Source organism: Trachypithecus francoisi, unplaced genomic scaffold (genome assembly GCF_009764315.1).
Source record: "Trachypithecus francoisi isolate TF-2019V2 unplaced genomic scaffold, Tfra_2.0 Lachesis_group9, whole genome shotgun sequence".
Lineage (NCBI taxonomy): Eukaryota > Metazoa > Chordata > Mammalia > Primates > Cercopithecidae > Trachypithecus > Trachypithecus francoisi.
Window position 1 is genome coordinate 25,445,928 of NW_022681474.1, and position 27,812 is coordinate 25,473,739.

General features: G+C 43.7%; 1 protein-coding gene across 2 annotated transcripts; it reads left to right on the plus strand.

Annotated features, from left to right (window-relative positions):
• The first annotated feature begins 5 nt into the window (after positions 1–5).
• On the plus strand, positions 6–26,927 carry MSRB2 (methionine sulfoxide reductase B2). 2 transcript variants are annotated; one of them, XM_033208922.1, is made up of 5 exons: positions 6–281; positions 8,645–8,745; positions 15,010–15,086; positions 25,280–25,427; positions 26,708–26,927. In XM_033208922.1, exons 1-5 carry the CDS (start codon positions 164–166, stop codon positions 26,810–26,812), a joined length of 549 nt encoding a protein of 182 aa, XP_033064813.1. In that variant the 5' UTR covers positions 6–163; the 3' UTR covers positions 26,813–26,927. The 2 variants fall into 2 exon arrangements, with proteins under 2 accessions (XP_033064813.1, XP_033064812.1); XM_033208921.1 differs by lacking the exons at positions 25,280–25,427; positions 26,708–26,927 and adding an exon at positions 23,946–24,232 and having other exon boundaries at positions 91–281.
• Positions 26,928–27,812: the final 885 nt, after the last annotated feature.

Consider the following 27,812-nt stretch of genomic DNA (forward strand, 5'->3'; position numbering starts at 1 on the left):
GGCAGGGGAGGGAGAAGAGGTGGCGGGCGTTGTGGGCGGAGCGTGGGGAGGGAGGCCGACTAGCGCCGACGGAGGGGAGAGAATGGGGGAGGGGTAGGATGGGGGCAGAGACGGGCAGAGACGGGCAGAGGGCAGAGGGCCGAGCGGCGCCGGAGCGGGCGTCATGGCGCGGCTCCTCTGGTTGTTCCGAGGCCTGACCCTCGGAGCTGCGCCTCGGCGGGCGGTGCGGGGCCGAGCGGGCGGCGGCGAGCTCTGCACTGGGCCGGTACTGGGGGAGGCAGGTAGGACGCGGGTCCCGCAGGCCCCACCTCTGCCTACGGCTTTCGGCGTCATTTCACCCGCTGCACCCAGGAGCCTAAGGCCGGTCCAGGCCGGGCGCTGCCCGGGCAGGCACCCCTGTCCCCCCGACCCCCCTCCCCCGACCCGAGGGTCTGGGACAGCGGATTGTAAACTTGGTGGCGGCGGGGTGGGGACTGACCCCTGTGAGAATTCGAGGAAATGAACACATGAGCCCCCTAAATGTGCGCGTAATTTTTTTTTTTTTCTCTTGGCGCGGAGAGTGGGGGCAGTAGGGCTCGGGGGCTCCTGACCCCTATCCGGCAGTCCAGGCGAAGGCCCGCGGTCGGGGCTGCAGCAGCCCGGCCCGCGCGCCCCTGTGAAGGCCTCCAGTATGTTGCACTGCAGCCCTCTTCGTAGTTCCGCGGGCTTCCTTCCAGCATCTGAGAAGCAGGCAGTTCAGACTAGAGATTCCTGGGGTGTTTCCTGCCCTGCTGTCTTCCCATAAGTGTGTCTAAGAGCCAGGGAGCCTGGTTTGATCATTTGTTCCTTCTTTAAGGTGACAGCCATTGTTAATGACTGAGACAGAGACTAGGGCGCGCGCGCGAGAGTGTGTGTGTGTGTTTTCTGCTAAATGCCTTTGGATCTTGGATGTGGGTACCTGCACACTTCACCAAGCAGGAAGGAGTCACCTCGGGAGACCTGTGCCAGCTACCCCTGTATTTCAGGTCTATTTCTTAGTGCCCCAGGGGATTGGCTTCCTGGGTGGTTGCCAGACTGACCCACTCTGAATCCAATTTTATATATGTTCATTGAAGACATTCAGAGATACCCAACTGATGAAAATGTACCAACTCATTCTGGGCTCTTTTTAGCCCCTGAAGTTTTCAAACTGCAGTATTAAAAGAATACTTAACTAAATAAAAGCGTTGGCGTTGTGAAATGTTAGCTGATCCAACATGACTTCCAGCTATGGCCTTTCTAACCACTGGTGTCTCTGGTCAGTCAGTCTGATGACCTTTGTGAGCCCACTGTATGCCAAGCATTGTTTTGCTGAGAACCACAGGTAATAGAAACAGATCACAGTTACGGACGAGCTCTCTAAAACCCCTTGATACAGGATGGTGGTTATAGCGGTAACTACTTCATGGCTATAATTGCTGCTGTCAGAAGCAGCCTAATGAATTGCCCTGGGATCTGAAGTTCTCCACCAACATTAAAATTTGGCCAGATACCAGTAGGTAACAGGAGCTGTGTACCTTATCAGATATCCCTCCTGGGAATTTATTCGACGGAAATAGTTCAAAAGAAGAACAAGAAGATATATGCAAAGATGCTTTAAACACTAGTCTCTTATAAAATGGAAACTGGCTGTAACCCAAATCAGTTAAGAAATACTTACGTACATCATAAAAATTAAATTCAACAAACGTTTAGGCAGTCATTAAAAATGATAAACAGGGAGTAGTTCTGCGGTGAAGGGCTTGGGCATGAATAGATGCAGATTTTGAGTCTTGGCTCTCTGTTACTTCCTGGCTCTGTGTCTGAGCTCAGGCTGCTATTGCAAAACACCGTGGACTGGGTGACTTAACCGACATTTTCTCACAGTTCTGGAGGCTGGGAAGTCCAAGACCAAGGTGGGAACGGACTTGGTTCCTGATGCAGACCTGCTTCCTGGCTTGCAGTTGACTGCCTTCTCACACTGCATTCACGTGACTGTCTCAGGAAGGACCACTAATGCCTCAAGGGAGCCTCACCTTTATGATCTAATCTAAAACGAATAACCTCCCAAGCCCCATCTCCAAATACCATCTCACTGGGAGTTAGGGCTTCAGCATATGGGAGTGGGGAGAGGAGCAGGGAGAACACATAACATTCAGTTTGTAACAATGTCTTTGGACATGTTTCTTGAATTTGGTAAGTTTAAACTTCAGATTTTTTTTCCTTCTATCAAATAAGGCTAATGATAATGGTAGGGTTGTTGTACAGAATAACTTTTTAATTAAATATTTTGTTACAATGTTTGACACTTAGCAGGCACACAATAAATGTTAGTTATGATTACATAAATAAGTGGAAAGGACAAAAACATAGCTACATTTAAGTTAAATCGTGGGCTTAGGGAGTGTTGAGAGAGAGAGAAATTGGTAGGGGGGAAATGAGAAGATACTGAAATGATAGTATTTTTCTCCAGTGCTGCAATTTCTCATATGCTCAGAGTGATTTTTTTTTTTTTTTTTAATCCAGGTTGACAAACAGCAAACTGAAAAAGGAAAGTAAGAAATATTCTGGAGCAAAAAATCTGTTGCTTCAGGAAAATATTCTTTCTAGAGATAACTATGCTAGGAAACCATCCTGGGCATAGGGTTAAAATAGTCCAGGCACTGTGATGGGAGAGACTAGTTCTGCAGCTCAGAATGGGCTGGGGATTCTTTTAATACCAGTTTCTGATGAGTTCCATTAGATTCACCACATTATTTATTGAAATGAAGTGGGCTTATGTGTGACAATTGGCAGTATAGCAACTGTGGCCAGGAAGGTTAGCAAAACCTGAAGAAGGCACCCAGTAGGTAACGATAGGACCAATAGTGGATTTCCTTAGGGATGAAAAAGTTGAGGCCCACCCCGTGGAACTTCTGGCCAACAATATGACCTGTGCAAATCACAGCACACAGAGAGAAGGGAACTCCAAAGAATTTGAGTTTATTAAGGCATAATTCAAAGTAAAGTTGTGTAGCTATCTCATGCAATAGCAGCAACCAATAAATGTTTTCATAGTGAAGATAGCAAGAGAATGTAGAGGGAATCTGGAAAATATGTAGCCCCCAAAGGATGAGCACGTGGTGCAGAGGACAGAAAATACCTGCACACACACACAAAAGGACACAACCAGTGTGGAAACCTCTCTCTAGCCATGGTGGCCAGAAGACTTATTCCCAAGTGAGAGAACTTGTGTCTCTAATGCACACGTGCCTAAATTGCTGTTTGATAAAACTGCTCAGAATTTACTCATACTGCAATTTTTATTTAAACTTTGGTTGTTTTCTAAAACCCCAGTGTGTTCATTTGCTAGGGATGCCATAACAAAATACCACAGGCTGGGCAACTTAAACGATGGAATTTATTTTCATATGGTTCTGGAGGCTGGAAGTCCAAGACCAAGACTTGTCCTGAGATTTGTCCTGAGACCTCGTTCCTTAGCTTGGGGACAGCCACCTTCTTGCTGTGTCCTTAGGTGGCCTTTTCCCTGCTGTCCCTTCCTCTTATGAGGATACCAGTCTTATTGGACCAGGTCTCCCTCTTAATGGCCTTATTTTAACATGATTGCCCTTTAAAGGCCCTGTCTCTAAATGCAGTCACATTTTAAAGTACTGGGGATTAGGACTTCAACATACGAATTTGGAAGTTGGGGGGCAGGGAATGCCATAATTCAGCTCTTAACATCCGGGTCAAAGAAACCTCTTAAAGTGATACAGCACACATATATCCCGACCTGGGTATACCCAACTGAGCGTTTGTCATTGCGCTATCAAAGCAAAGTCTGTGTGCCCTTGACTGAGCCTTCTAGGTTGACAAATCTGCAGCTAAATGTTGCATAATTGGTGCTTGAACAAGAACTAGTCTAAACATTATTGCCTACCCACTAAAGCTTTCACACACATTACAAATAGTGTAAAAGGTCCACGTTGATAAGGATTAAAAGAACCGTTAAAAATGTTCTTTCATATTGTACTTAGATGAAGGCTTAATTCTTTCAGTTAGCAATTTAAATACTAGTTATATATTTTAAACTTAAAAAGAAAACATTACAGCGTGGCACTGTGTCGTGAACCTGTAGTCTCAGCTACTTGGGAGGCTGAGGAAGTAAAATCACTTGAGCCTGGGCGTTCAAGGCTGTAGTGTGCTTTGATCATGCATATGAATAGTCATTGTGCTCCATTCTGGGCAATACAGTGACACCCGGTCTCTTTAAAAAATTAGGGCAGAGGGAGAAGGTGGTGTCTGAAGATAGTCACTCTCTAATAGGTGTAACAAAATATAGAGGTGTGGGAGAGGGAGCTGGGAACCCAGACAAACTCAAGCCTTAGGTTCAAAGCGAAGAAGGTACCTGCTTTAAAACAGGTACTTGAGAGTCCCACTCTCAAATTCATGACAGCCCCACTGACTTTTAGCCCTTCTCTAATTCCCACTTTCCGGTGTCAGCTACTATATTGTACTGCCTGTTGAGTCACATTAAGGACAGTGCTTCCAGGAGACAATAGGGTTTTTTTCTAAGCCCATTCCACTTCCTCCCTGAAAGGAGATAGAAAGATAAAGCCAGCTTCACAGACTGTAAATTCCAACCTTAATACCTAAAGTTGGTCCTCTTACCTATCCACAGGAAAAATGCAAGATCTTTGCCACAGCCAAGAGGAGGGTGTTTTATCATGATGCTGTTTACTCCTTTCCTTGACAAATGTCAGTGATAGCCGGAGATTAGGTCTCACAAATTCCCCCACAGGACCAGGGTTTAAATATGGGAGGAGGACCCCAGGACATTCACTCTTACTAGCAAAGCCTGTTCTTGCTATTTTTAGTGCCTCTGGCTAAAGCATTCCCTTTTTTCATCATTTGGGGTGGCCAAAAAGAGATAGGATCCTGAACAGAAGTGGCAAAAAAACAGACAGGAGGAGGCTTGTATTAGTTTGCTTTCAAAGTGCTATAAAGAAATACCAGAGACTGGGTAATTTATGAAGGAAAGAAGTTTAATTGGCTCACGGTTCCACAGGCTGTATGGGAAGCATGGCTGGGGAGGCCTCAGGAAACTTACAATCATGGTATAAAGTGAAGAGGAAGCAAGCACATCTTACATGGTCAGAGCAGGAGGAAGAGAGAGAGGGGGAGGTGAACTTTTAAACAACTAGATCTCTCAATAACTCACTATCACGAGAACAGCACCAAAGGGCCCCCATGATTTAATCACCTCTCATCAGGCCCCACCTCCAACACTGAGGATTACAATTTCACATGAGATTTGTGTGGGGACACAGAGCCAAACCATATCAGAGGCAGTCACTTGTTCCATTGTGACAAGATGGAAAAAGGGTAGATGTAGGTATTGTTAAGTGTGATGGTTTGGTAGCAAGAAGGTTTGTAGCTTTTGATTTTGCAAAAGTGGAATCTGTTGAGAGGAAGGGGAGATGTAGTAGAGACCATGGTTTGAGGAGAATGGAAAAGGTTTTTTTGTTTTTTTTTTTAAATATCAATAGGTTTTTGGGGAACACGTGGTGTTTCGTTACATGAATAAGTTATTTCTGTAATGGTTATTTATCAGATTTTGGTGTATTCATCACCCGAGCAGTGTACATGGTACCCAATGTGTACTCTTTTATTCCCCATCCCCCCTCACATCCTTTCCCCTCCGAGTCCCCAAATTCTATTGTATCATTCTTACGCCTTTGCATCCTCATAGCTCAGCTCCCACTTATAAATGAGAATGTACAATATTTGGTTTTTCATTTCTGACTTACTTCACTTAGAATAGTCTCCAATTCCATCCAGGTTGCTGTGAATGCCATTATTTTGAGTGGTATTCCTTGGTATATATATACCATCATTTCTTCATCCACTAGTTGATTGATGGGCATTTGTGTTGGCTCCATATTTTTGCAATTGCAAATTGTGCTACTATAAATGTGTGTGCAAGTATCTTTTTTCATATAATGACTTCTTTTCCTCTGGGTAGATACCCAGTAGTGGGATTGCTGGATTAAATTGTAGTTCTACTTTTAGTTCTTTAAGGAATCTCCACACTGTTTTCCATAGTGGTTGTACTAGTTTACATTTCTGAGAGTGGAAAAGGTTTAAAACACCCATTGCAGAGAAATGGGAAGAGAGCTGACTGGGGAAAGATAATACTCACCATGGTTCACTGAAACCCCAGTGAGATGAGTAACTTTGAGTTTATAAGGACAACTCTCTCCCCAGGTGGGGGATTTTCTCCCGTAGTGCTTGATGGTACAGGGGTAGCCATGGAGAAGATAGTTTTATAAAAATAAGCTTTTCTATTTTGGAATAATTTTAGATTTATAGACTATAAAAATAGTGCAGAGTTCTCAAAACCCCTCACCCAGGTCCCCCTGGTTATCTACTGACACCATCATAGTACATTTGTCCAAACTGTCTACTGTCTCTGCCTTTCCTTGTTTTTCACGACCTTGACAGTTTTGAGGAGTACTGGTGGGGTTCCTTGTAGAATGTCCCTCAGTCTGGGATTGTTTGATGGTTCTCCTCACAATTAAACTGGGATTATGGGCTATTGGGAAAAATCTCATGGAGATGGAGTTTCTTTTTAGATTCATGTGCTCTTCCCCATCTCTCCCCCCAACACTGAGACACACACACACAAACATACACTCACGCACTCACACTTACTTATTTATATTTCTCTTGCTAAACCATTTGAGAGTTACAGACATCATGACACTTTACTGCTAAATATTTCAGCACGTTTCCTAAGACCAAAGATGTTTTCCTACAAAACCGCAAGACGGTTTTCCTCTCAGGAAATGGAGCACCCTTGTCTAATACATAGTTGATATTCAAATTTTCCACCATATACCAACAATGTATTTTATAGCTCTTATTTTTTTTCTGGGATCTAGAATTTAATAAAGGGTCACACATTGGTTTCAGTTGTGGAGAGTCCTTGCTTTCCACAGGAAAGTGAAAATTTCTCTCAATTTTCACTTATGTGATTGTTTCTTCATGAAACATAGATTGAATGTTTTCAGCAGGAAAACTTTACTGGTGATGTTGTGTCCTTTCCAGAGCATCACATCAGGAAGACAAAATGTCACCTGTCCCGCTGTTGGTGATGCTAGCTTAGCCTACTTGGTTAAAGTAGTGGCATTTTTCTTCTTTGTAATTAATGAACTCTGGGGTTGTATTTTGGGAAGATGTGACTATTCTGTTCCCCAGCAGTCGAAAGGGGTTTTGGAATCCTCTGATGATTTTTACAAAATGGTGATTTAAAAAATTCTATAATTCCTTCTTCATTTATTACTTGACATTCTGCAGGATAACTCTGAAGGCCATTGAGCAATAGTAATTATCACATAAATACATTTTGTTTTGTCCCCAAAGTGTCAAATACCCCAAAAATCACGTGTTAACTGAGGTATATTCCATAGGAATTTCAGATATATATTTCCATAGTAAAAAGAAACCCCTGTAGTCTTATAAACAGTATATTTAATAAAAGATACCTCCTAGGGGAGCCCTTGTGTAAAAATAATAACAGTAATAAAAAGAAAGAAAAAAACTTTTAATATATTAAATAGTTTAAAAACCTTTTAGCAAAATGTAAGCAATCAGCTATATGCATCACTGGAAATGCAGTATTGTTCGGTATTATAAACTGGAGAGAAGATAAGTCTTTTCTTGCCAAAGGACAATTTAGGACTTTTTTTGTAACCTAAAATGAATTTCAACTGTAACTTCTGACATGTTTGATATATAGATGCTGGCATCACGGGCATTTAACATTTCATCTTCAGTGCCATAGTCAGATTACTAACCCTTTGGGCCTCTGTTTCTCATCTGTAAACTGAAGAGTTGGACACATTACAAAATCCTTTCCAATTCTTAATGTTGGATGATTAAAAACATTTATTATAGGAGTTGGACTTCCTACTCCCTTTGGCTAAAGAGAGTATTGCTCTAGTTACTTGGTTTACGCTCATGTGAATCAATGTAGTAATATAGATGCCAAGGCGAGTAGGAAAGAGGAAAACAAAATATGGACAAAAACCATGAAGCATCATAATAGATTATTGTAGGTCTGTTTCCCTTTCAGGACTATATGCTATGGGAGTTTCTTCTTTTGTTCCATGCAAGAAGATTTTTAAAATAGAGACCTCCCTTGACAAAGAAAATCAGAGCTATCCTTATAAACCAGCAAGGGAGAAGAGTTTAATAACCTACTAGCTCACGGTTCTTTTCTGTCCAATGCCTCAACTACTTCCAGCTAGATCCCGACAGCAACTGCTCCTCTGAAAGTCATCAGAGAAGAGAGGATCAGTTTCTACCCTTAGGTACCCGAAGGGAATGTATTCCACATTCTTTCATATTTCAGCTGCCTCTTTCACTTCTATGCCCCAGGAGGACTAGAAAACTGGCTCTCTACTTCTTATTAATTTCTTATTAAATTAAATAGTCAATGAAGGCATTAGCCTTCTGGTCCCCATGAAGAATAAACTCGTGGGAGAGAGAGAAAGGGACTGGATTATTCTGCTGGGTGACAGTGCACTTAGGGAAAAAAGCCAAGGAAGAAAGGTCCATCAGGTGTTTTTGTTTTAATTTTTAAAACTCCTGTTTAACAATACAGGGTCTCTTGCAACGTGTGAGCTGCCTCTTGCCAAGAGTGAGTGGCAAAAGAAACTAACCCCAGAGCAGTTCTACGTCACGAGAGAAAAGGGAACAGAACCGGTAAGCTGAACTAGTTTACAGTTTTCTGATTGCGTGTGTTGGCAGTGAGGGGGCAGTTGGAATAGGTCCAGCTATGAAACCCAACTGCCCAGCAACACTCCTCTTCCATTGTCCCCTTCTCGGAGTGTTGATATCCATCAGGTAGAAACCTGAAACTTTTCCCTGGACACATCATCTCTATTCTGACTCCTAAATAACCTTCCTGTCATTTCAATTCTGTGCACCGCTATCACCTCCCCTCGGAGCCAAGTCACTGTCACCTTCTCTGCGCATGGCCATTCTTGCTCCAGCCAACCCATTCTCCGTACTGCAGCCAAAGAGTTCTTTGGAAAACACAAATCTGACCATATCACTCCCCAGCTCAAAACCTTCGGTGGCTGCCCAGTGCTTTCAAGGAAAAAGAAAAGTATGAGATGACTAATAAGGTCCTAACGGTCCCTGGCTCCCACCCCTATCCTCAAATCCAGCCATCTTCCCTCTTGACCCGGTACTTTGGCCACACCACCCTTGAGCTCTCACACACCCTGGGCTCCCTTGTCTCTTAGGGCCTTTGCACCCAACATTCCTTCTTCTCTCCCATCATCCCTCCCCATACCCTCCACCCATTCATTCAGACCTACCTTGTAGCTCTCAGCCCAAATCTCACTTTCTCTGGGAAACCTTCTCTTAGCCCCCAGCTAGGCTTGCTTCTAGCAGAACTCTTCCTTCATAGCATTTGCCATCGCTGCTATAACCCCTGGCACCTAACGTGGTGGCTGGCCATAGTAGGCATCCAATAAATCAACTTTTGTGAATGTTGAATGACTGCCAGGTAAGAGGTGCAAACATTATTTAAACTGCATTCGGCAATCTCAGCTTTCATTCATTTTCTGAGAAAACAACCCTCAGTGGTTCCTCATTATAACATCACTTTTTACAGCACTGCATTTATCTGTGTGTCTGTGTGTGTGTGTGTACAAGTTTCTGGGGTACATGAGAAAATTTGTCACACATATATAATGCATAGTAATTGAGTCAGGGTATTCAGGGTGTCTGTCACCCGAATACAATGCATTTTTGTTAAGTGTCATCCACCTACTCTGCTGTCAGACACTGAGAATATTCCTTTTCTCTTACTGTATGTTTGTGGCCTTTAAGCCACTTCTCTTCATCCTCCCCCTACCCTCGGCTCACCCTTCCCAGGCTCTGTTATCCATTTTTCCACTCGCTACCTCCATGTGTTCAAATTCTTTAGCTCTCACATATAAATGAGAGCATAGTGCCGCCTTTCTTAACCAGTGTCCTTAGACCCAAATATAGCTGCTGGAATGTAGCTTTTCTGAATTGAACTTTGTTATTAGATATTTTTACTAGTGAAGCAGATCCCACAGAGTGGACCCCAGCCCTGTGGCTTCAAGCATAGTAGAGTATGAATGTTATTTCCTTTGTCAGCACCTGCAAAACTCATCTCACTACCCACATGCACTGCCATTGTAATCACGGTGTCACCCTCAGTTTCTCCAGTGCTAAAGTCATCAGAAGGACCAGCACATCCCAATAGAGTCTCCTGAAATGCTGGTATTTTTGAAAACTTCCTGTAGGTGGGATTTTACTAAAGCCCTCGTTGGGAAAGAGACTACATTAGCCATTTGTGTAGATTGCACAAGGGAACCACATGATACTCTGTGAGCAGTTGTATGTATTCCCAGAGTACTCTAAGCCAACCCTAATTCTCAGGTGCAGAGCCAGGCAGGGCTTGGTACGTAGAGAGAACCTAGAGATGAGCTGCCAGATGTTTAGGAAAATAAATCTGTGGCTTCTCAACAGATGGTGCAATATACTCTCTGTATTTGGCCATTTGACAAAATGAGCATCATTCATTATTTTAACTAATGTTATAAATCCCTTTCCATGGATCCATTTCCATGTTTAACTTTTTAGAATATTGCAGAAATGTAAGCCTTCATTAGCTTTGTTCACCTAAGAGAAGATAAATAAAACACTGAAGGTGTCTCTTTGGTGACTCTAAATTAAAATTTAGTCCTGCATGTTTTTTCTTGGGCAACAGTAATATGCTAGCACTCTGCTAGACCAATGAATAAATTTACAGGCTGGCTGAGCAATAACTGAAAGTCAAGTATCAATAGAAGGGAGGTTTTGTGCAGGTCATTCTCTGTCTACTCTCCAGATCCACTCTCCATGGGATTCCCCTGCTCTGAGCTCTAGGAAGAGTGAGCAGTTCCTCTTCCCTGCAGCTATTGATTCAGTTTAGCCAGTGGGAGACACCAGTGAGATCTAAAGGTGGGATGGAGAAATCACTAGGGCCCAGCATTCTCTCTGTAGGGCTGCAGGTTGGCAGTGGCTATGTTCCTGTATTGCAGGTGGCAGCTCTTGCAGGCAGCCCTCCCCTGCAGGTGCAGCCTCACCAGGTTCTGGCCACTCCCTCTTCCTCTGTCCCACAGGCCTAGTGGAGGCCATGGCTTCTCAAAGTCATTAGCCTAGGATGCTTTGCCCTCACTAGTGGATTTCCACTGGCCCTGTCTGCACCTTTGTAAACAGTCCTGTGTGAAGTTATCCGCAGTCATCCCTCTTGAGTGTGTCACCTGTTTCCAGCAGGTGTGTTGTATTGACAAGATGGAATGGCAAACTGCCGTTGGTCCAGCAGACCTTGCAATCTCAGGGGAATCTGGAACGTCATTCTCTCTCTGACCCTGGCCCCTCCCTGTGCAGCCAGGCATTTCAGTTCTCTCTTCTAAGTATTCTTGAATCTCTTTCTTTTATTTCCACTGCTCTGCCTGAGCAGGAGCACACTCCACGCCTGCATGTGTGAGGGACATTGGATTGCTCTCTGCCTTTGGTGGCATCTTGCCCCATTCCAGCTCATTCTTTACCTGAATGTCAAGTGATCTTTCTAAAAACCAACTCCAATCAGGCGTCCACCCAGTTTACAAGTTTCCAGTAGCTTCACGTTTCCAGTAGGACACAGTTTAAGCTCTTTGTCACGATCTAACCAACCCCAGCTGGCCTGGTCTCACCCACCTTCCGGCATCATCTCTCTCCATCCTCCTCTTTGCCCTCTTCTCTCATGTGGGCCTTGCCCAAGGTGTTCTGCCTGCCAGAAATACTCTTCCATTTCCTCATTCAAAAGTCAGCTTAGTGTTGGCATTTTTCTATAATAAACAACAATCAGTTGTGCAATTTAGAATAATAATAAAAGGTTAAGAAATAAAAAGACTCCCCCCAACAATCTCAGATAATATCTGATACAGACAGCCTTTGTGGAAACTCCCTTCATAGTGAAGGGTACAGCGCTACCCAAACTCCATGCCATCTTTATCATAGCTGCTCCATGCCATCTTTATCATAGCTGTCACCACATGGTATAAATTGTCAGCTCACGTGTGTCTTCCTCCAACTTAAGTAGCAAATTCTTTGAGTGCAGAAACTGTTTTGCTGCCCACCTCTGCAACATTAGCACCCAGCTCAACCTGGGTTTATATTAGATTATCAGGTAAATACTAGAAATGAGATAGAAGCTGAGTTTAACCCTAAATAAGTTACAGGACTTGTATAAAATTGGAGAGGGAGGGCACATCAGGAAGCTAGGCAAGGAGAGAGTGGGTAGATGTCATTTCAGAAACTATGTTGGCTGAGTATTCCTTTTCATTGATTTCTTTTTTCCTTGAGATGGTGTTTTGCTCTTGTTGCCCAGGCTGGAGTGCAATGGTACGATCTTGACTCACTGCAACCTCCGCCTCCTGGGTTCAAACAATTCTGCCTCAGCCTCCCGAGTAGCTGGGATTACAGGTGCCTGCCACTACACCCGGCTAATATTTTGTATTTTTAGTAGAGATGGGGTTTCACCATGTTGGCCAGGCTGGTCTTGAACTCCTGACCTCAGGTGATCCACCCGCTTCGGCCTCCCAAAGTGCTGGGATTACGGGCGTGAGCCACTGCACCTGGCCTTCACTGATTTTTTAATTTTTATTTTGCTTACTGTGATAGCAGTTATCTGTCGCTTCCTCTGTCCAGCTGCCCGCCTGCAATAACGAAATGATGTTTTGAGTCTTCCCAGGCTGTCTGGATCCTATGAAAAGGCTTTTCTAGAGCAGCCTTGGAACTGGCAGTCCTGTTTTGCATGCATGCATCTTCAGCCCAGGCTGCCTGGATCCTATGAAAAGGCTTTTCTAGAGCAGCCTTGGAACTGGCAGTCCTGTTTTGCATGCATGCATCTTCAGCCCAGGCTGTCTGGATCCTATGAAAAGGCTTTTCTAGAGCAGCCTTGGAACTGGCAGTCCTGTTTTGCATGCATGCATCTTCAGCCCAGGCTGTCTGGATCCTATGAAAAGGCTTTTCTAGAGGAGCCTTGGAACTGGCAGTCCTGTTTTGCATGCATGCATCTTCAGCCCAGGCTGTCTGGATCCTATGAAAAGGCTTTTCTAGAGCAGCCTTGGAACTGGCAGTCCTGTTTTGCATGCATGCATCTTCAGCCCAGGTGGGAAGGATGGGAAACTTCCTCTTCTTTTTTTTTTTTTTGAGATGGAGTCTCGCTCTGTCACCTAGGCTAGAGTGCAGTGGCACAATCTCAGCTTACTGCAACCTCTGCTTCCCAGGTTCAAGCAATTCTTCTGCCTCTGCCTCCCGAATATCTGGGATTACAGGCATGTGCCACCACATCTGGCTAATTTTTGTGTTTTTAGTAGAGATGGGGTTTCACCATGTTGGCCAGGCTGGTCTTGAACTCCTGACTTCAGGTGATCCACCCGCTTCAGCCCCCCAAAGTGCTGGGATTACAGGCATGAGCTACCACACCAGGCCAACTTCCTCTTCTTTACAGCTGCCAGCTAGTGCCAGTGTTGGGAGCAGGCATTTGAGGGGACTGGCCATAAAGGACCAGCTCACTGCCATTCGGATTTCTGCAGCTAAGTGTAGGGTTTTAAAGAAGGAAAACATCCAAGTGTGCCCAGATGGTAGGCTCAGTAGGTTAATTTGAAATTGTCTGTTATGCAGCTCACTGAAAATGTGCTGTTAAACTACACCAGGGAACTTGGATGTTTGACCTGTGAATTTTTTGAGTTGGGAAGCCTGGAGGGGTCTGAAGATTTCCTGAGTCAGCTTTGTCACTTGATGAGCTGTTCTGTGTTTTGGCTTTCCTCCGGCCCATAGGAGGGGATAGTGCCTGCTGCCAGGCACTGTGATACTGGATCTTCGTAGTCAGCTTGTGCAAGGGTTGATTTTTCTTTAATTTTCTTTGACAGAGGAGATGACAAAAGAAATTGGGCAAAAATGGTCTTTAAAAAAAAGTCATCAGCCGGGTGCAGTGGCTCATAGCAAGTGCCTGTAATCCCAGCACTTTGGGAGGCTGAGGCATGCAGATCACTCGAGGTCAGGAGTTCGAGACCAGCCTGGTTAACACGGTGAAACCCCGTGAAAGTACAAAAATTAGCGAGGCGCGGTGGCATGCACCTGTAGTTCCAGCTATTCGGGAGGCTGAGATAGGAGAATCACCTGAACCCGGGAGGCGGAGGTTCCAGTCAGCTGAGATCGTGCCATTGTACCCCGGCCTGGGCAACAGAGGGAGACTTCATTTCAAAAAAAAAAAAAATTAAGTTTGAGAAATAACATTTAAAAAAAATTGACTTGGCTCATTCATTGACTTGTCTCCTGTTCTCCTCTCAGAATACCTCTGAAAACTTGCAAACCCTGTAACTCACAATGAACGTAGTAATTTCATCTAAGTAGTAACCTGGGTTGGTGGGGGGAGAATCTAGCTCATTATGTAACATTTATTAAGTACACCATGACCTAAACATTATGTGAAGCATATTAAAGGCAAAGTCCCTGATCTCACTGAACTATGCTTTTTATGTATTTATATTCTGTCTTTAACTGGAGATTTCAAAGTATGTTAGACAGTGGACTAGATTCCTGTTGTATTAACTCTTTTAAAAGGGAGAACGAAATCTCACACAATCACAGAGGACAAGACTCTGTTCTCTTGCTTTTTCACCGACTTTGATGCTTTTGGATGAAAAGTCCTGTATGAATACAAAGATTATCAATGTCATAATTTGAATATTGGGTGCAATAAAGCCCCGGCTGTAAATACATCTGCAGCCTGCTTCATTGGGTGCATTATAATTTTCTCTCTGGTGTTATTTGCACTTCGTCAAATTAGTACAGAAATTCCTTGATTTGGGGACTTACCCAGGATTTAAATCTGCTGTATCATCTCCTGCCAGTAGTATGAGAAATCTGAACGTGACATATCTAATTTACTTTCAGCCTTTCAGTGGGATCTACCTGAATAACAAGGAAGCAGGAATGTATCATTGCGTGTGCTGCGATAGTCCACTCTTCAGGTAAGATAAAGAATTGAGAGCTACGGAAGGAGAGCAAACCTCCAGGTTCTTACTGCTCTGTTTCATTTGAGATCTTGGATAAACAAACACCCATAATACCCATTTTGTTTTTTAAATTGCCCTTCTCATTTTGCATTGTTGCTGTAAGGAGCGCTATTCATATGAGATACTTGTCTGTCTTGACTTTTATTTCTAGCATTTAGAGCCATTAACAAGACTTCTTAGCTTATATTCTTCCTTCCTCTATCCTCAAGAAATAGCAAGGAAATAAAACTTGGTGGGCACCTTATGATGAAACTATTAGAGTTTTTTTTTAGAGGGAAAGTATTTAAAGAAATCTAAACCGTGATTATATTTGCTGGGCCATGTGATTAAAACGCTCTCTCTCCCAGGGAAAATGGGTTTATAATTTAATTTAGGAAATGTAGAATTTTATGAGGATAGATTCCCCACAATGCTTGACAGTAGTGAATACCATACCCTCTTCTATATAGCTAAAAGTAAATTTAATTGTCCCTTGATTTCAAAGCCTCTTTTAAGTCAATCAGGATCTGAAATCTCTCAACAAAGGCTTTTTTGTTTAGACGTGCAGGAAACAGTCTTTAAAAAAAGTAGATTCGATGGAGAAGAAAGGAAAATATCTTTGAAGTCCTATTTTTCAGAACTTCAAAGATGTTTTCCTTTCTTTTGCATCAACCCTAAATTAGTTTAGAATAAAATATAAATCAAGCCGCTCTGTGCATCACCCATTAGGCAGTGCTTCCTTCTGTCCTCTGGGCTTTGAGCAGTCTGGGCCTTCCTGCCCGACTGGCTGCTAATGTGGGCTGCGTTAGGAAGCCGGACCCGCCTGCAAGGATGAGGAGCGATTAGCATCAATTTTCCTCCATGCTCACAGATGGGCAGGCCTTTGCCCAGACGCATTCACATTGGCATGGGGGAAACTAGAAGGAGGTTAATTTTGACACAATAAAATGTGGGACTCAGGTTTCTGAGACAATAGTTATTTCTTGACGTTTGGTTCTGTTAAAGAGGAGAGGTAGGGCTTTGAGATGGCCCATGAACTTTAAGCCATAGAACCATGCTGCCAGCGTGTCAAAGGCTCCCTTGTTACTGCAGGCACCAGGCAGTGCTCTGTCTCCCTCTTCACACTGTGAATACAGAAGATAAATCATCCTTGCAAGAGCATTGTCCTAAATCATAGTCTTCATTCTTCCCCTTCCTTGATGTTCCGGTTTCTGCATCTGAAAAAGAAGGGGCCTTCTTCCCTTCCTTTCACCTTGCAGACTTAGTTGTAGTGTCAGAATACTGGAACCAGGAGAGTCCTGAGTCCAGAGCACAAACCTCTCTCCAGTAGAACTTCCTGTGGTGATGGAGATGTCTGTATCTGGCCATGTGGTAGCTGCTCATCACATATGCTTGTTAAGCACTCAAGATGTGGCTAGCATGGCTGAGAAGCTGACTTTTTCAATTTAATTTTAATTAATTTAAACTTAAATTTAATGTTAATTTAAACTTAAATTTAATTTTAATTAATTTAAACTTAGAAGGTCACATGTGGCCAGAGGCTACTATATTAGCACAATGCTAGTTCAAATTAAGGAAGTTAAGTGACCAACCCCAGGTCCTAGAGGTTGTGAAACAGCCAAGACTAATAGGAAAACCAGCCGATTCTCCAAAAGCCCACTGACCAAGTGGCCAGTTTAAGGGACTGCCAATTCATCAACCTTATTTGTTTTTGTGTAACCATTTAGTTTCAGTTGAAAAGTTTCCATTTTGCATTCTTAAAGACGTCTGAGTTTGTTTCTGTTCCTCTTTCTTGTTACTGCTACTGCAGCTGAAGGAAATAATATATTCCTGAAGATTATTTATGTTCCAGAATATACTATTCTTAAAGATGCACTCATTTATGGGAGAGGCAGTAGAATGGTTAAGATTGCCAAGGTATATATCCTGGCTCCATTGCTGTGTGACCTGGAGCAAATTTCTTAACCTTTCTGTGTCTGATTTCCTCACCTGTAAAATGAAGATAATAGTAACTAATTCATAAGGTTGCTGGGAGGACGATCTGAGTCATGAGTTAATACATGGAAAAGCATAGAGCAATGCCTGCCATGCCTGACTCACTGACTCAGGCCAGGCAGTTGATGCAAGTTAGTAATGATTTTTTTCTTTTGAGATGGAGTCTCGCTCTGTCGTCCAGGCTGGAGTACAGTGGCGTGATCTCGGCTCACTACAACCTCGGCCTCCCGGGTTCAAGCGATTCCCCTGCCTCCTGAGTGGCTGGGATTACAGGCGTGTGCCACCACGCCCAGCTAATTTTTTGTATTATTAGTAGAGATGGGGTTTCACCATGTTAGCCAGGATGGCCTCCATCTCCTGATCTCAGGTGATCCGCCCGCTTTGGCCTCCCATAGTGCTGGGATTACAGGCGTGGGCCCCCGCACCCGGCCATAATGACGTGTTCTTAAGCAATAGACCCCTCTTAGGGCTGTATACATGAATGTGCTTTTGATCCTGAGGAATTCTGGAAGATATATTCTAATTAATGAGAATATACAAATGCAGACTATATTCCTGAGCCTTCTTCCTGTTCAAGAGGCGTTTTAGAAATATATTCTTGTTTTGCCTCTCATTTTCCTTCTCTTTCTGTCTCTGGTCTCCAGTTTCTATAGTAGGAAGCAGAGGTACAGAAAAAAAAAATTCCTTCAAATGCTTGTGTAGAATGAAAGTGAAGGGAAAGTTGGTCAACCAAAACTAAGTAGTTCTTTTAACAAGTAAATGCAGGGCCCGCTCCTTTGAGCTGCCTGCTCCAGCTCGGCTGCTTCCTGCCTGGGACCCCCTTCGTGCTGTGCTGGCCTGCTGGGATCTGCTCAGCCCCACTAATGCTAATTGAAATTCCACTTATTTTTGGATCCCAGATTTATCCTGAAACCTCCTCTGATAGCACACACTGTGGGGTTTTTTTTTTTTAATCTGCTTCAAATTCCTATTTATCAGTATCATACAATTTAGGACCTAATTATTCTCCTATTGGTTCAAGTATTTTATTTAGTTAAGGAGAGAAACTTGATTAGCTCTCAAGCCCCTTGGCCATCTTATCCTTCTTGGACAAGCCTCATGGAAGTTGCTACGGGTTGAATTTTGTCTCCCAAAAAGACATGTTGAAGTCTTAATCTCTGGAAGCTGGGAATGTGACCTTATTTGGAAATAGGGTGGCTGCAGGTATAATTAGTTTAGATAAGATCATGTTGGAGTGGGGTGAGCCCTAGTTCCAAAATCACTGCTGTCCTTCTAAGAAGAGAAGCCGTCCAGACAGAGAGGAAACAGCCATGTGAAAATGGAGGCAGAGATTGGTGATCCGCAGCTATAAACCAAAGATTGCCTACCTTAGAAGGTAGGAAGAGGCAAGGAAGGATTCCCTAGACGCTTCAGAGCCCTGCGGACACCTTGACTTTGGACTTCTATCCTCTAGATTGTGAGAGAGTCCCACCCATTTTGTGGTATTTTGTTGTAGCCACCTTGGAAACGAATACTTAGATGCTCCGTAAGTACTTCTTGATGGGTTGATTAATGATATCCGTCCTGCTGCTTGGAAGCCATAGCAGTGTTGGGACTATCAGAAGCTGTGGTTTTGGGCTGGGCATGGTGGCTCACGCCTGTAATCCCAGCACTTTGGGAGGCCAAGGTGGGTGGATCACTGGAGGTCAGGAGTTCGAGACCAGTCTGACCAGTATAGCGAAATACTGGCTCTTCTAAAAATACAAAAATTAGCTGAGCGTGGTAGCACACGCCTGTAATCCCAGCTACTAGGGAGGCTGAGGCAGGAGAAGAGCTTGAACCCAGGAGGTGGAGGTTTCATTGAGCCACTACACTCCAGCCTAAGTGACAGAGTGAGACTCCATCTCAAAAAAAAAAAAAAAAAAAAGCAGCTGTGATTATGAAATCACTGTGGAAATGTAAGGGAAGTGGCTGCAACTTCTTGAGCACTTACATGCCAGACACTGGGCTCCACCCTCCGATAAGGAGCTATTAAAACCCCCATTTAACAGATGTGAAAACTGAGGCTTAAAGAATTTAACTAACTTGCGCAAGGTCACTTATCTAGTAAGCGATAGTGCAGGGATTTGGGTTCCACTGGAGCCTGTACAGTGTACTCTTCTTGAGAGTGGAAAGCACCCCAGCAATGAAGAAGCCCTCTGGGCATGTGGCAGGTGCCATGCCCAGGCTCTTCATGTGCATCATTTCATCAGACCTCTTGGCAGCTCCCCATAGTGTTATTATTATTCTCGTTTCATGTGAGGAAACTGAGAGGAAGATGAAATAACTTGTCCAGGATTCTGCAGCTTGTAGGTAGCCAGCCAAAATATGAACCCACAGTTTTGGACTCCAGAGCCCACACTCTTCACTGGCTGAGCTTCCATTAAGCCACGTGGGCAGCACCGTTGACATAGGTGCCATCGCCTTCTGGTGCCAGCTTTCTGAATTACAGGTGTAAGTTTCTCAGAAGACATAACCAGTCTCTGATGGTCATCCCGGCCAGTGTAACTCATGAGTTCCCTTTCCAGAGCCTTGTTGCCAGCCTCATCTGCCAGACTTACCGTCATTCTCCTCATCATCCTATAGTTGTTGGAATGAGTTTGGTGCACAGTTTTTGAGAGCTTCTGCCTCTCCAAATCAGAGACCTTTAATCAAAGGTATCTGGGTCAAGAACACTTTCCAGAATGTGGTACCACACTCCTAGGGACTCCAGACTCTCATTTCGCTAACTTGGAATGAAGTGACATTGTCCCCCACTGCCACTTCCTCTCCTCCTTCTCTCCTTCCTTCTCCCTTTCTTCTTCCACATAAGCCTGTTGGGAAAGTGTTTATTAAAATCTACTGTGGGATCACATATTTCACGATCATAAATCTTCTTAAAATAAGAGGAAATAGAGCCTGATACTAGTTCACCTTTTACGTAACGTCCTGATGTCTTATGCACCATGGGTAACCAAGTAATGGTTAAATAGAGATGTCTTTAAAAAGTTAAAAACCCTTTGTGTGCCCCATTCCCTCAAAGGAATAGAAATTCTTCTAAGAGGTTAGGGCTGTCAGTTATCACCAAGTGCCTGTGCTGTTGGTTTGGGAACTGTAGAACTTCCAGAAATCAAGGAAAACCAAAGCAAATAAAATGAAACAAAGTAAAAATCCCTTAGAGTATATGATTCAGAATGGTTTTAGCTCTTCAAGGGCAAACCTTACAATCTGCTAATCACTTAAATATGTATATTGGAATTTCTGATTGGCTTTAATATTTCGGTTCCCAGTCTTAACTTATATATGTTAAGCCTCTCATATTACTTGGTAAAATCTCCAGATTCTGCTAATTGTAACAATAAAGGTTTATTGTTTCCCATAAAATGCTTTAATGAGTTTTTATTAGTCTTAGGTTCATTTATTTAAAAAATTTTATTTTAGTCATAATTCTCCATCAAAATTCATTTAATGATCACTAGTTTATATATAATGTTGAAGATGGAAAGACTGGGATTAAAAGATACTTAATGATGTTTTTCCCTGAGCAGAGTGGTCAGATGAATGTTTTCGAACCCTTGGAAGAGGATTGCAAAGAACCTGACCTGAATATGCAAACACTTCTAGTTGGACCCACAACTGCTCACATTTCATAGATTTCTGGTATTAATAATAAAAAATTAAAAATAGCTACTGACTTATGTGCCATGTGTCAGGTACTATGCTAAGCATACATACAGAAAGTGAGGTGATAATGCCATTGCTATTGTTAGCTTTAAAAAAATCATACAATCTATAAATGTAGAAAAGGAGACTTTATTTCTTCTAAAGGGTTACAGTCTTCAGGGTGGCCATCCCACAGGCTGGAAAGCGAACTCCCAGCCAAGAGCAGATGCAGGCACTTGGAAGGGGGAGCTCCTGGGGTAGGAGCTTTATGCTGAAGGGGTTGGCTAAATATACTTATTTAACAGATCACAGGAGGGGCTATGAAAATTCGTGAAGATGGTCCTGACATACGCATATTGAACAGACATGCATGTAACATATGACCTGTCTATTTGGGGGTAGAAACTTAACATTTAAATGTATTACAATTAGACCCTGTACATCAAAAGTCTTTCAGGATATGAAGGCCCGCAAGTGCACAGCCTCTGTAAACCATCCAGAACCAGTTCATGGTCTTTTAATCAGGAGAAAGTTACTAAAATCAGTCTCTTGTGCAATCAAAGCTGTAGTTATGGCTGGTGGAACAGAGGGTCTCAGCTAGTCAGTGTCTGATGGTAGATGAGTTGCAATTGCTTCAACACTGCTTATCTCAAGGCCAGTGATTGTTTAGTTGCTAGAGAAAAAGAAAACCCTTGTGGCAGTTATAACAGAGTTGATTCTTTAAGTGTAGGGGTGTGTGACTTCACCCTCGCCTGGCATGGCCTTAGGTCCTGTTTATAATGTGGTATATTATTGCCACAAAGAGTCTGTTCTGCCAGTCTTGTGATCTCTATTTAAACATTAGTGCTGGTCATTTGTTGTGTCTAAACCACGAGAGGGAGGGGGTATAATGAGGTGTGTCGGACCTCCTGTCCCATCATGACTGGAAACTCGGTTTAAAGGTTTTTCTGGAGTCCCCTTGGCTAAGAAGGGCTCTATTTAGTCAGTAGGTGGCTTAGAACTTTTTTTTAGTTTATACTTATCTATAGATTAGGACGCTGAGTCTTCAAAAAATTAAATGACTTGCCAAGGTGATACAGATGTAACAGACAGATCCCAGATTCACACCCAAATCTTTCAGAAATCAAAGCCTTTCCTCCAAATGGCTATACTTGTGGTTCTCAAAGCCTAGTCTGAGGACCCCAGAGATTCCTGGGGGGGAGTTTTCTAGGGGCTTTTCCAACCGCACTTGAGGCCACATCCTCTTATACCTCAATCAAAACAACATAGCAACAGACTGAATCCAGAGGAAGATTCAGTTGTCTTTTTTTAAGCCAGACGTTAAAGAGCCTTGCAAAATTGTAAAACAGTCCACCTCTTCTCATGAAACGTTTGTTTCATTTTGAAAAGTATAAGTATTTGTCATAAATATATGTTATGTTAACATGTAATAAATTTATTTCAGATTGAGCATCTCTACTCTGAAAATTCAAAATCTGAAATGCACTCAAATCTGAAACTTTTTTATTTTTTGAGACGAGTCTCGCTCTGTTGCCTGATCTCCACTCACTGCAACCACCGCTTCATGGGGTCAAGTTATTCTCCTGCCTCAGCCTCCCGAGTAGCTAGGACTACAGGCATGCACCACCATGCCCAGCTAGTTTTTCTATTTTTAGTAGAGAGGGGGTTTCACCATGTTGGCGAGGCTGATCTCAAACTCCTGAGCTCGGCCGGGCGCGGTGGATCACGCCTGTAATCCCAGCACTCTGGGAGGCCGAGGCGGGCGGATCATGAGGTCAGGAGATCGAGACCATCCTGGCTAACACGGTGAAACCCCGTCTCTACTAAAAAATACAAAAAATTAGCCAGGTGTAGTGGCAGGCACCTGTAGTCCAGCTACTCGGGAGGCTGAGGCAGGAGAATGGCGTGAACCTGGGAGGCAGAGCTTGCAGTGAGCCGAGATTATGCCACTGCACTCCAGCCTGGGCGACAGAGCGAGACTCCATCTCAAAAAAAAAAAAAAAACTCCTGAGCTCAAATGATCCACCCGCTTCCACCTCCCAAAAAGCTGGGATTATAGGTGTGAGCCACCATGCCCAGCAAAATCCGAAACTTTTTGAGAACCAACATTAGACTCAAAGGAAATGCTCATTGGAGTATTTCAGATTAAGGATGCCTAACCATCAAGTAAAATGCAAAATCCAAAAATATCTGAAATCCAAAACACTTTTCTGGTCCTAAGCATTTCAGATAAGGGACACTCAACCTATATTAAAAAAAAATTAATGCACATGTTTTTAAATTCTCAGTTATAAATTATAACTTGTTAAATGTTGGCATATGAAACTTATAGACAAAAGCTCTCAGCAATCCCTATTAATTTTGGGGACACAGAGGGGACGTGAGGGGTGCTGACACCAAAATGTTTGAGAATTGCTGCATTATACAGTTGTTTCTGTGGGAGTTTGTGCTGTCAGCTAGGCTTCCTTCTGTGGGTGGCAAGTCACCCAGGTGCCGAGGCAAGAGACTGAGGGCACGAGCTGTTCCAGTATAATAAAATATATAAAATAAGCATAGTTATACTAGATATAGATAATAGATATGATTATATATGAATGTCATTAATCATTAGTTTGTAGCAATTACTCTTCATTCCAATGTTACAATAATCCTTGCTCTACAATCATAACCTAGGAGCAACCAGGTCATACAGAGATAGGAGCTGAGGGGACATAATGAGAAGTGACCAGAAGACAAGAGTGCAAGCCTTCTGTTATGCCTGGGCAGGGCCACCAGAGGGCTCCTTGGTCTAGCGGTAATGCCAGCATCTGGGAAGACGCCAGTAGCCAAGCGGACAGTGGTCTAGCAGGAGCGTCAGTGTCAAGGAAAAACACCCGCTACTTAGCAGATGGGGAAAGGGAGTCTCCCTCTCCCCGGGGGAGTTTAGAGAAGACTCTACTCCTCCACCTCTTGTGGAGGGTCTGACATCAGTCAGGCCCGCCCGCAGTTATCCGGAGGCGTATCTCCCTGTGATGCTGTGCTTCAGTGGTCACACTCCTAGTCCACCTTCATGCTCCATCCTGTACACCTGGCTCTGCCTTTTAGATAGCAGTAGCAAATTAGTGAAAGTACTAAAAGTCTCTGATATGCAGAAATAATGGCGTAAGCTGTCTCTCTCTCCTCTCTTTCTCTCTGCCTTAGCTGCCAGGCAGGGAAGGGCTCCCTGTCCAGTGGACACGTGACCCACGTGACCTTACCTATCATTGGAGATGGCTCACACTCCTTACCCTGCCCCTTTGTCTTGTATCCAATAAATATGAGTGCAGCCTGGCATTCGGGGCCACTACCGGTCTCCGCGTCTTGGTGGTGGTGGTCCCCCAGGCCCGGCTGCCTTTTCTTTTATCTCTTTGTCTTGTGTGTTTATTCCTACAATCTCTCATCTCCGCACATGGGGAGAAAAACCCGCTGACCCTGTGGGGCTGGACCCTACATCCTTCTGCGTTCATAGTCTAGGGATTTGATTCTTTACCACTTTTCCTTCTTAGATTAGTTTGTTTTGTTTGTTTGTTTGTTTTTTGGCTGGGTCTAACATTCAGTTCTTCTCTTTATTCCTTAGAGAGAGCCATTTCTTTGCCACAGCAATTTTTGAAGTCTATTTTCCCAGTGCCATTTAAGGGAGCTTATCCATCAGAGCACTTAGAGGGTGGGTGTTTGGTCGGTGGATTTACCTGCTGTCCTTCTTCTCCTTGTGGCAGCATCATGAGTCCCTGGGAGACTTCTGGAGGGCTAGGTTTCACTGCAGTTATTGATGCCAGGTACCCAGGCATATTAATCAATAATCATCATCATCATCATCACAGCAAGAATTCAGGGTACTTACCATGTGCTCAGCCCTGTGCTAAGCTTTGTATCACACTTCACAGAGTTCCCCTCAAATCCTCAAAACAGACCTGTAGTGTAGATATTATTCCCATTTGCTAGGTGAGCAAACTGAAGCTTCAAGAGCTGTGGTTTCACACAGCTAAGAAGTTGCCAGAGGCAGCTTTTGAATCCCTGGTCAGGCTTCTGTGTTTAGATAACCTGAAATTCCTGTTGCTAAGCATGACTTTCTCATCAGACCTTACACTTCCATGTTGCACTAAGATGACGATGACTTCCTCCGACCATTAGTATTTCGTTTTGATTCCTCCTTTTTTGACATTTTCAACACATGGTTTTGATCTGTGTTACCTAATATGCAACACAGTTCACAAAGCACCATGTGTTTTTAGATCCTTGTTGGACATCCAGAAAGAAGGCTTTAGCATCAAAGGATCAAGAAGTCCTTTCACTTCGAGAGGCAATGGCTTCGCTAGTGAAGGTGCAGTGAGGACGATTCCCCGGGGACTGACTGTCACATAACCGGGTGTGGGATCTGGCAGAGGAGAGTGGAAACACATCCTGTTCCCTGGAACAATGCGTTGGGGCATGAAACCCTCTTGGCATGTTAACAACAGTGTCATTAGCAGCTGTAGTATCATTTATGTCTTCCACAGTTCTGAGAAAAAGTACTGCTCCGGAACTGGGTGGCCTTCATTTTCCGAGGCCCATGGTACGTCTGGCTCTGATGAAAGCCACACAGGGATCCTGAGACGTCTGGACACCTCGTTAGGATCAGCTCGCACAGAGGTCATCTGCAAGCAGGTGAGATTTCTTATTTTGTTTTACTTTCCCTGATGCTGCCCCAAGTGCCACAAACAGCTCTCTTGGTCCTGGCAAATCTGGTGTCCTTTTCTAGTGGTACTTTTGTCTTCAGAACACATGGGATTCCCTTTTTGTTTTGTGTTGTTTTAAGACAGAGTCTCGCTCTGTTTTCCAGGCTGCAGTGCAGTGGCACGATCTCAGCTCACTGCAGCCTCTACCTCCTGAGTTCAAGTGCCTCAGCCTCCCAAGTAGTTGGGATTACAGGTGCCTGCCACCACACCCAGTACATTTTTGTATTTTCAGTAGAGACGGGGTTTCGCCATATTGGCCAGGCTGGTCTCAAACTCCTGACCTCAAGTGATCCACCTGCCTCGGCCTCCCAAAGTGCTGGGATTACAGACCTGGGCCACCGCACCCAGCCCAGAACACATGGGGTTTCTACACATGCCAGTAATGATCACTCTCTCCCTTCTGGGCACTGCAAAAAAGAGAAAAGACTTCTCCAGCTTCTCTCTAATGTGGCTTTTCCTGGTTCTAGCCTTCCACAGAGATGAGAACAGAGGTAGGATCTTCACCTTCTTTTGAGCAGGGATAAGGAGCAGGAAGCCCTTATCCTGCAATAGTGGCTGGCATCTCATCTTTGACTTACCCAGTGTGGCTGGCACCTCCGTCTCCCCAACCTCCTTTTGCACCCTGCAGCATGTCACTGGCCTGCAGAGCAATGCTGCGCGTGACGTCAGCATCTGTGCCTTCTGTGAGCCCAGTAGGAGAGAGTGGCTTAAATCCGGATCACAAATTCATTTTGATATCCTTAGCTGCTCACGTTTTCTGACTCATGGGTTTTGTAAAACACTAGAGGCAAGCTGATTAAGATAGCATGGTTTTGCCTTAAGTGATAAATAATAATAATACACTGGGTACTACGATATTATTCAGTACTTACCCAGAAATTATGTTAATGCTTTGCATGCAATATATCAATTAATTGTCCCCACCACTCTCTTATGTAGGTATGATAATTATCCCCATTTTTAGATGAGTAACTCTAAAGGCCCAAATTTACTAACTTGCTCACATCCTATTGATAAAGTAAAACTATTTACTGTGACTGTGTTCTGCTTTCTTTCATTTCTTAATTGAATTCAGATGCAATAGACTTTTTCTCCTAATACAGATGTCAGACTCCGGAGTGGAGTGATTTTGGGGGGGTTCGTCTGTCTGGTTTTACATAAAGAGCTTTGTTTGCATTTGGAGATGACAGAGGCTTCTGTCCTTTGCAGTGTGAAGCTCATCTAGGTCACGTGTTTCCTGATGGACCTGGGCCCAATGGTCAGAGGTTTTGCATCAACAGTGTGGCTCTGAAGTTCAAACCAAGGAAACACTGACCATCTTCAAGAGTCCTGTTCCCTTGCCACCCCTTCATGTGCACTCTCAGTTTCCATAATTCACTTGAATGACTTGCTTTGTTTGCAATAATACTGGCCTGAGTTTGTTGCTGTCTCCAGCAAGTCACTGCTTCTCTTAATTGACTTACCTGGAATCAACTTAATCCTGCGTGTTAGGCTGTTCTTGTGTTGCTATAAAGAAGTACCTGATCAGGATCTGGGAGAATTTGGAAAAAGAAAAAAAAAAAAAAAAAACTAGAAAAAGAAACAAAATTAAAAAGAAAAAAAGAAAAGAAATAACTGAGATTGGGTAACTTATAAAGAAAAGAGGTTTAATTGACTCACGGTTCTGCAGGGTGTACAGGAAGCATGGTGCTGGCATCTGCTCAGATTCTGGGGAGACCTGAGGGAGCTTTTACTCATGGCAGAAGCTGAAGGGGGAGCCGGCATCTCACATGGCAGAGCAGGAGCAAGACAGAGTGGCAGGGAGGTGCCACGTACTTTTAAACAGCCAGATTTCTCAAGAACTCACTCACTGTCACCAGGACAGCATCAAGCCACGAGGGACCTGTTGGGAGCAAGCCCCCCCAAAAGTGGCCATAAATAAATATCTGCAGCAATGTAACATGTCCATAATGGCCATAACGCCCAAGCTGGAAGGTTGTGGGTTTACGGGAATGAGGGCAAGGAACACCTGGCGCTCCCAGGGCGGAAGACCGCTAAAGGCATTGTTAAGTCACAAACAATTAGCATGAGCAATCTGTGTCTTAAGGTCATGTTCCTGCTGTAATTAATTTGGCCCATCCCTTCGTTTCCCTTAAGGGATACTTTTAGTTAATTTAATATCTATAGAAACAATACTAATGACTGGTTTGCTGTTAATAAATATGTGGGTAAATCTCTGTTTGGGGCTGTCAGCTCTGAAGGCTGTGAGACCCCTGATTTCCCACTTCACACCTCTATATTTCTGTGTGTGTGTCTTTAATTCCTCTAGCACCAC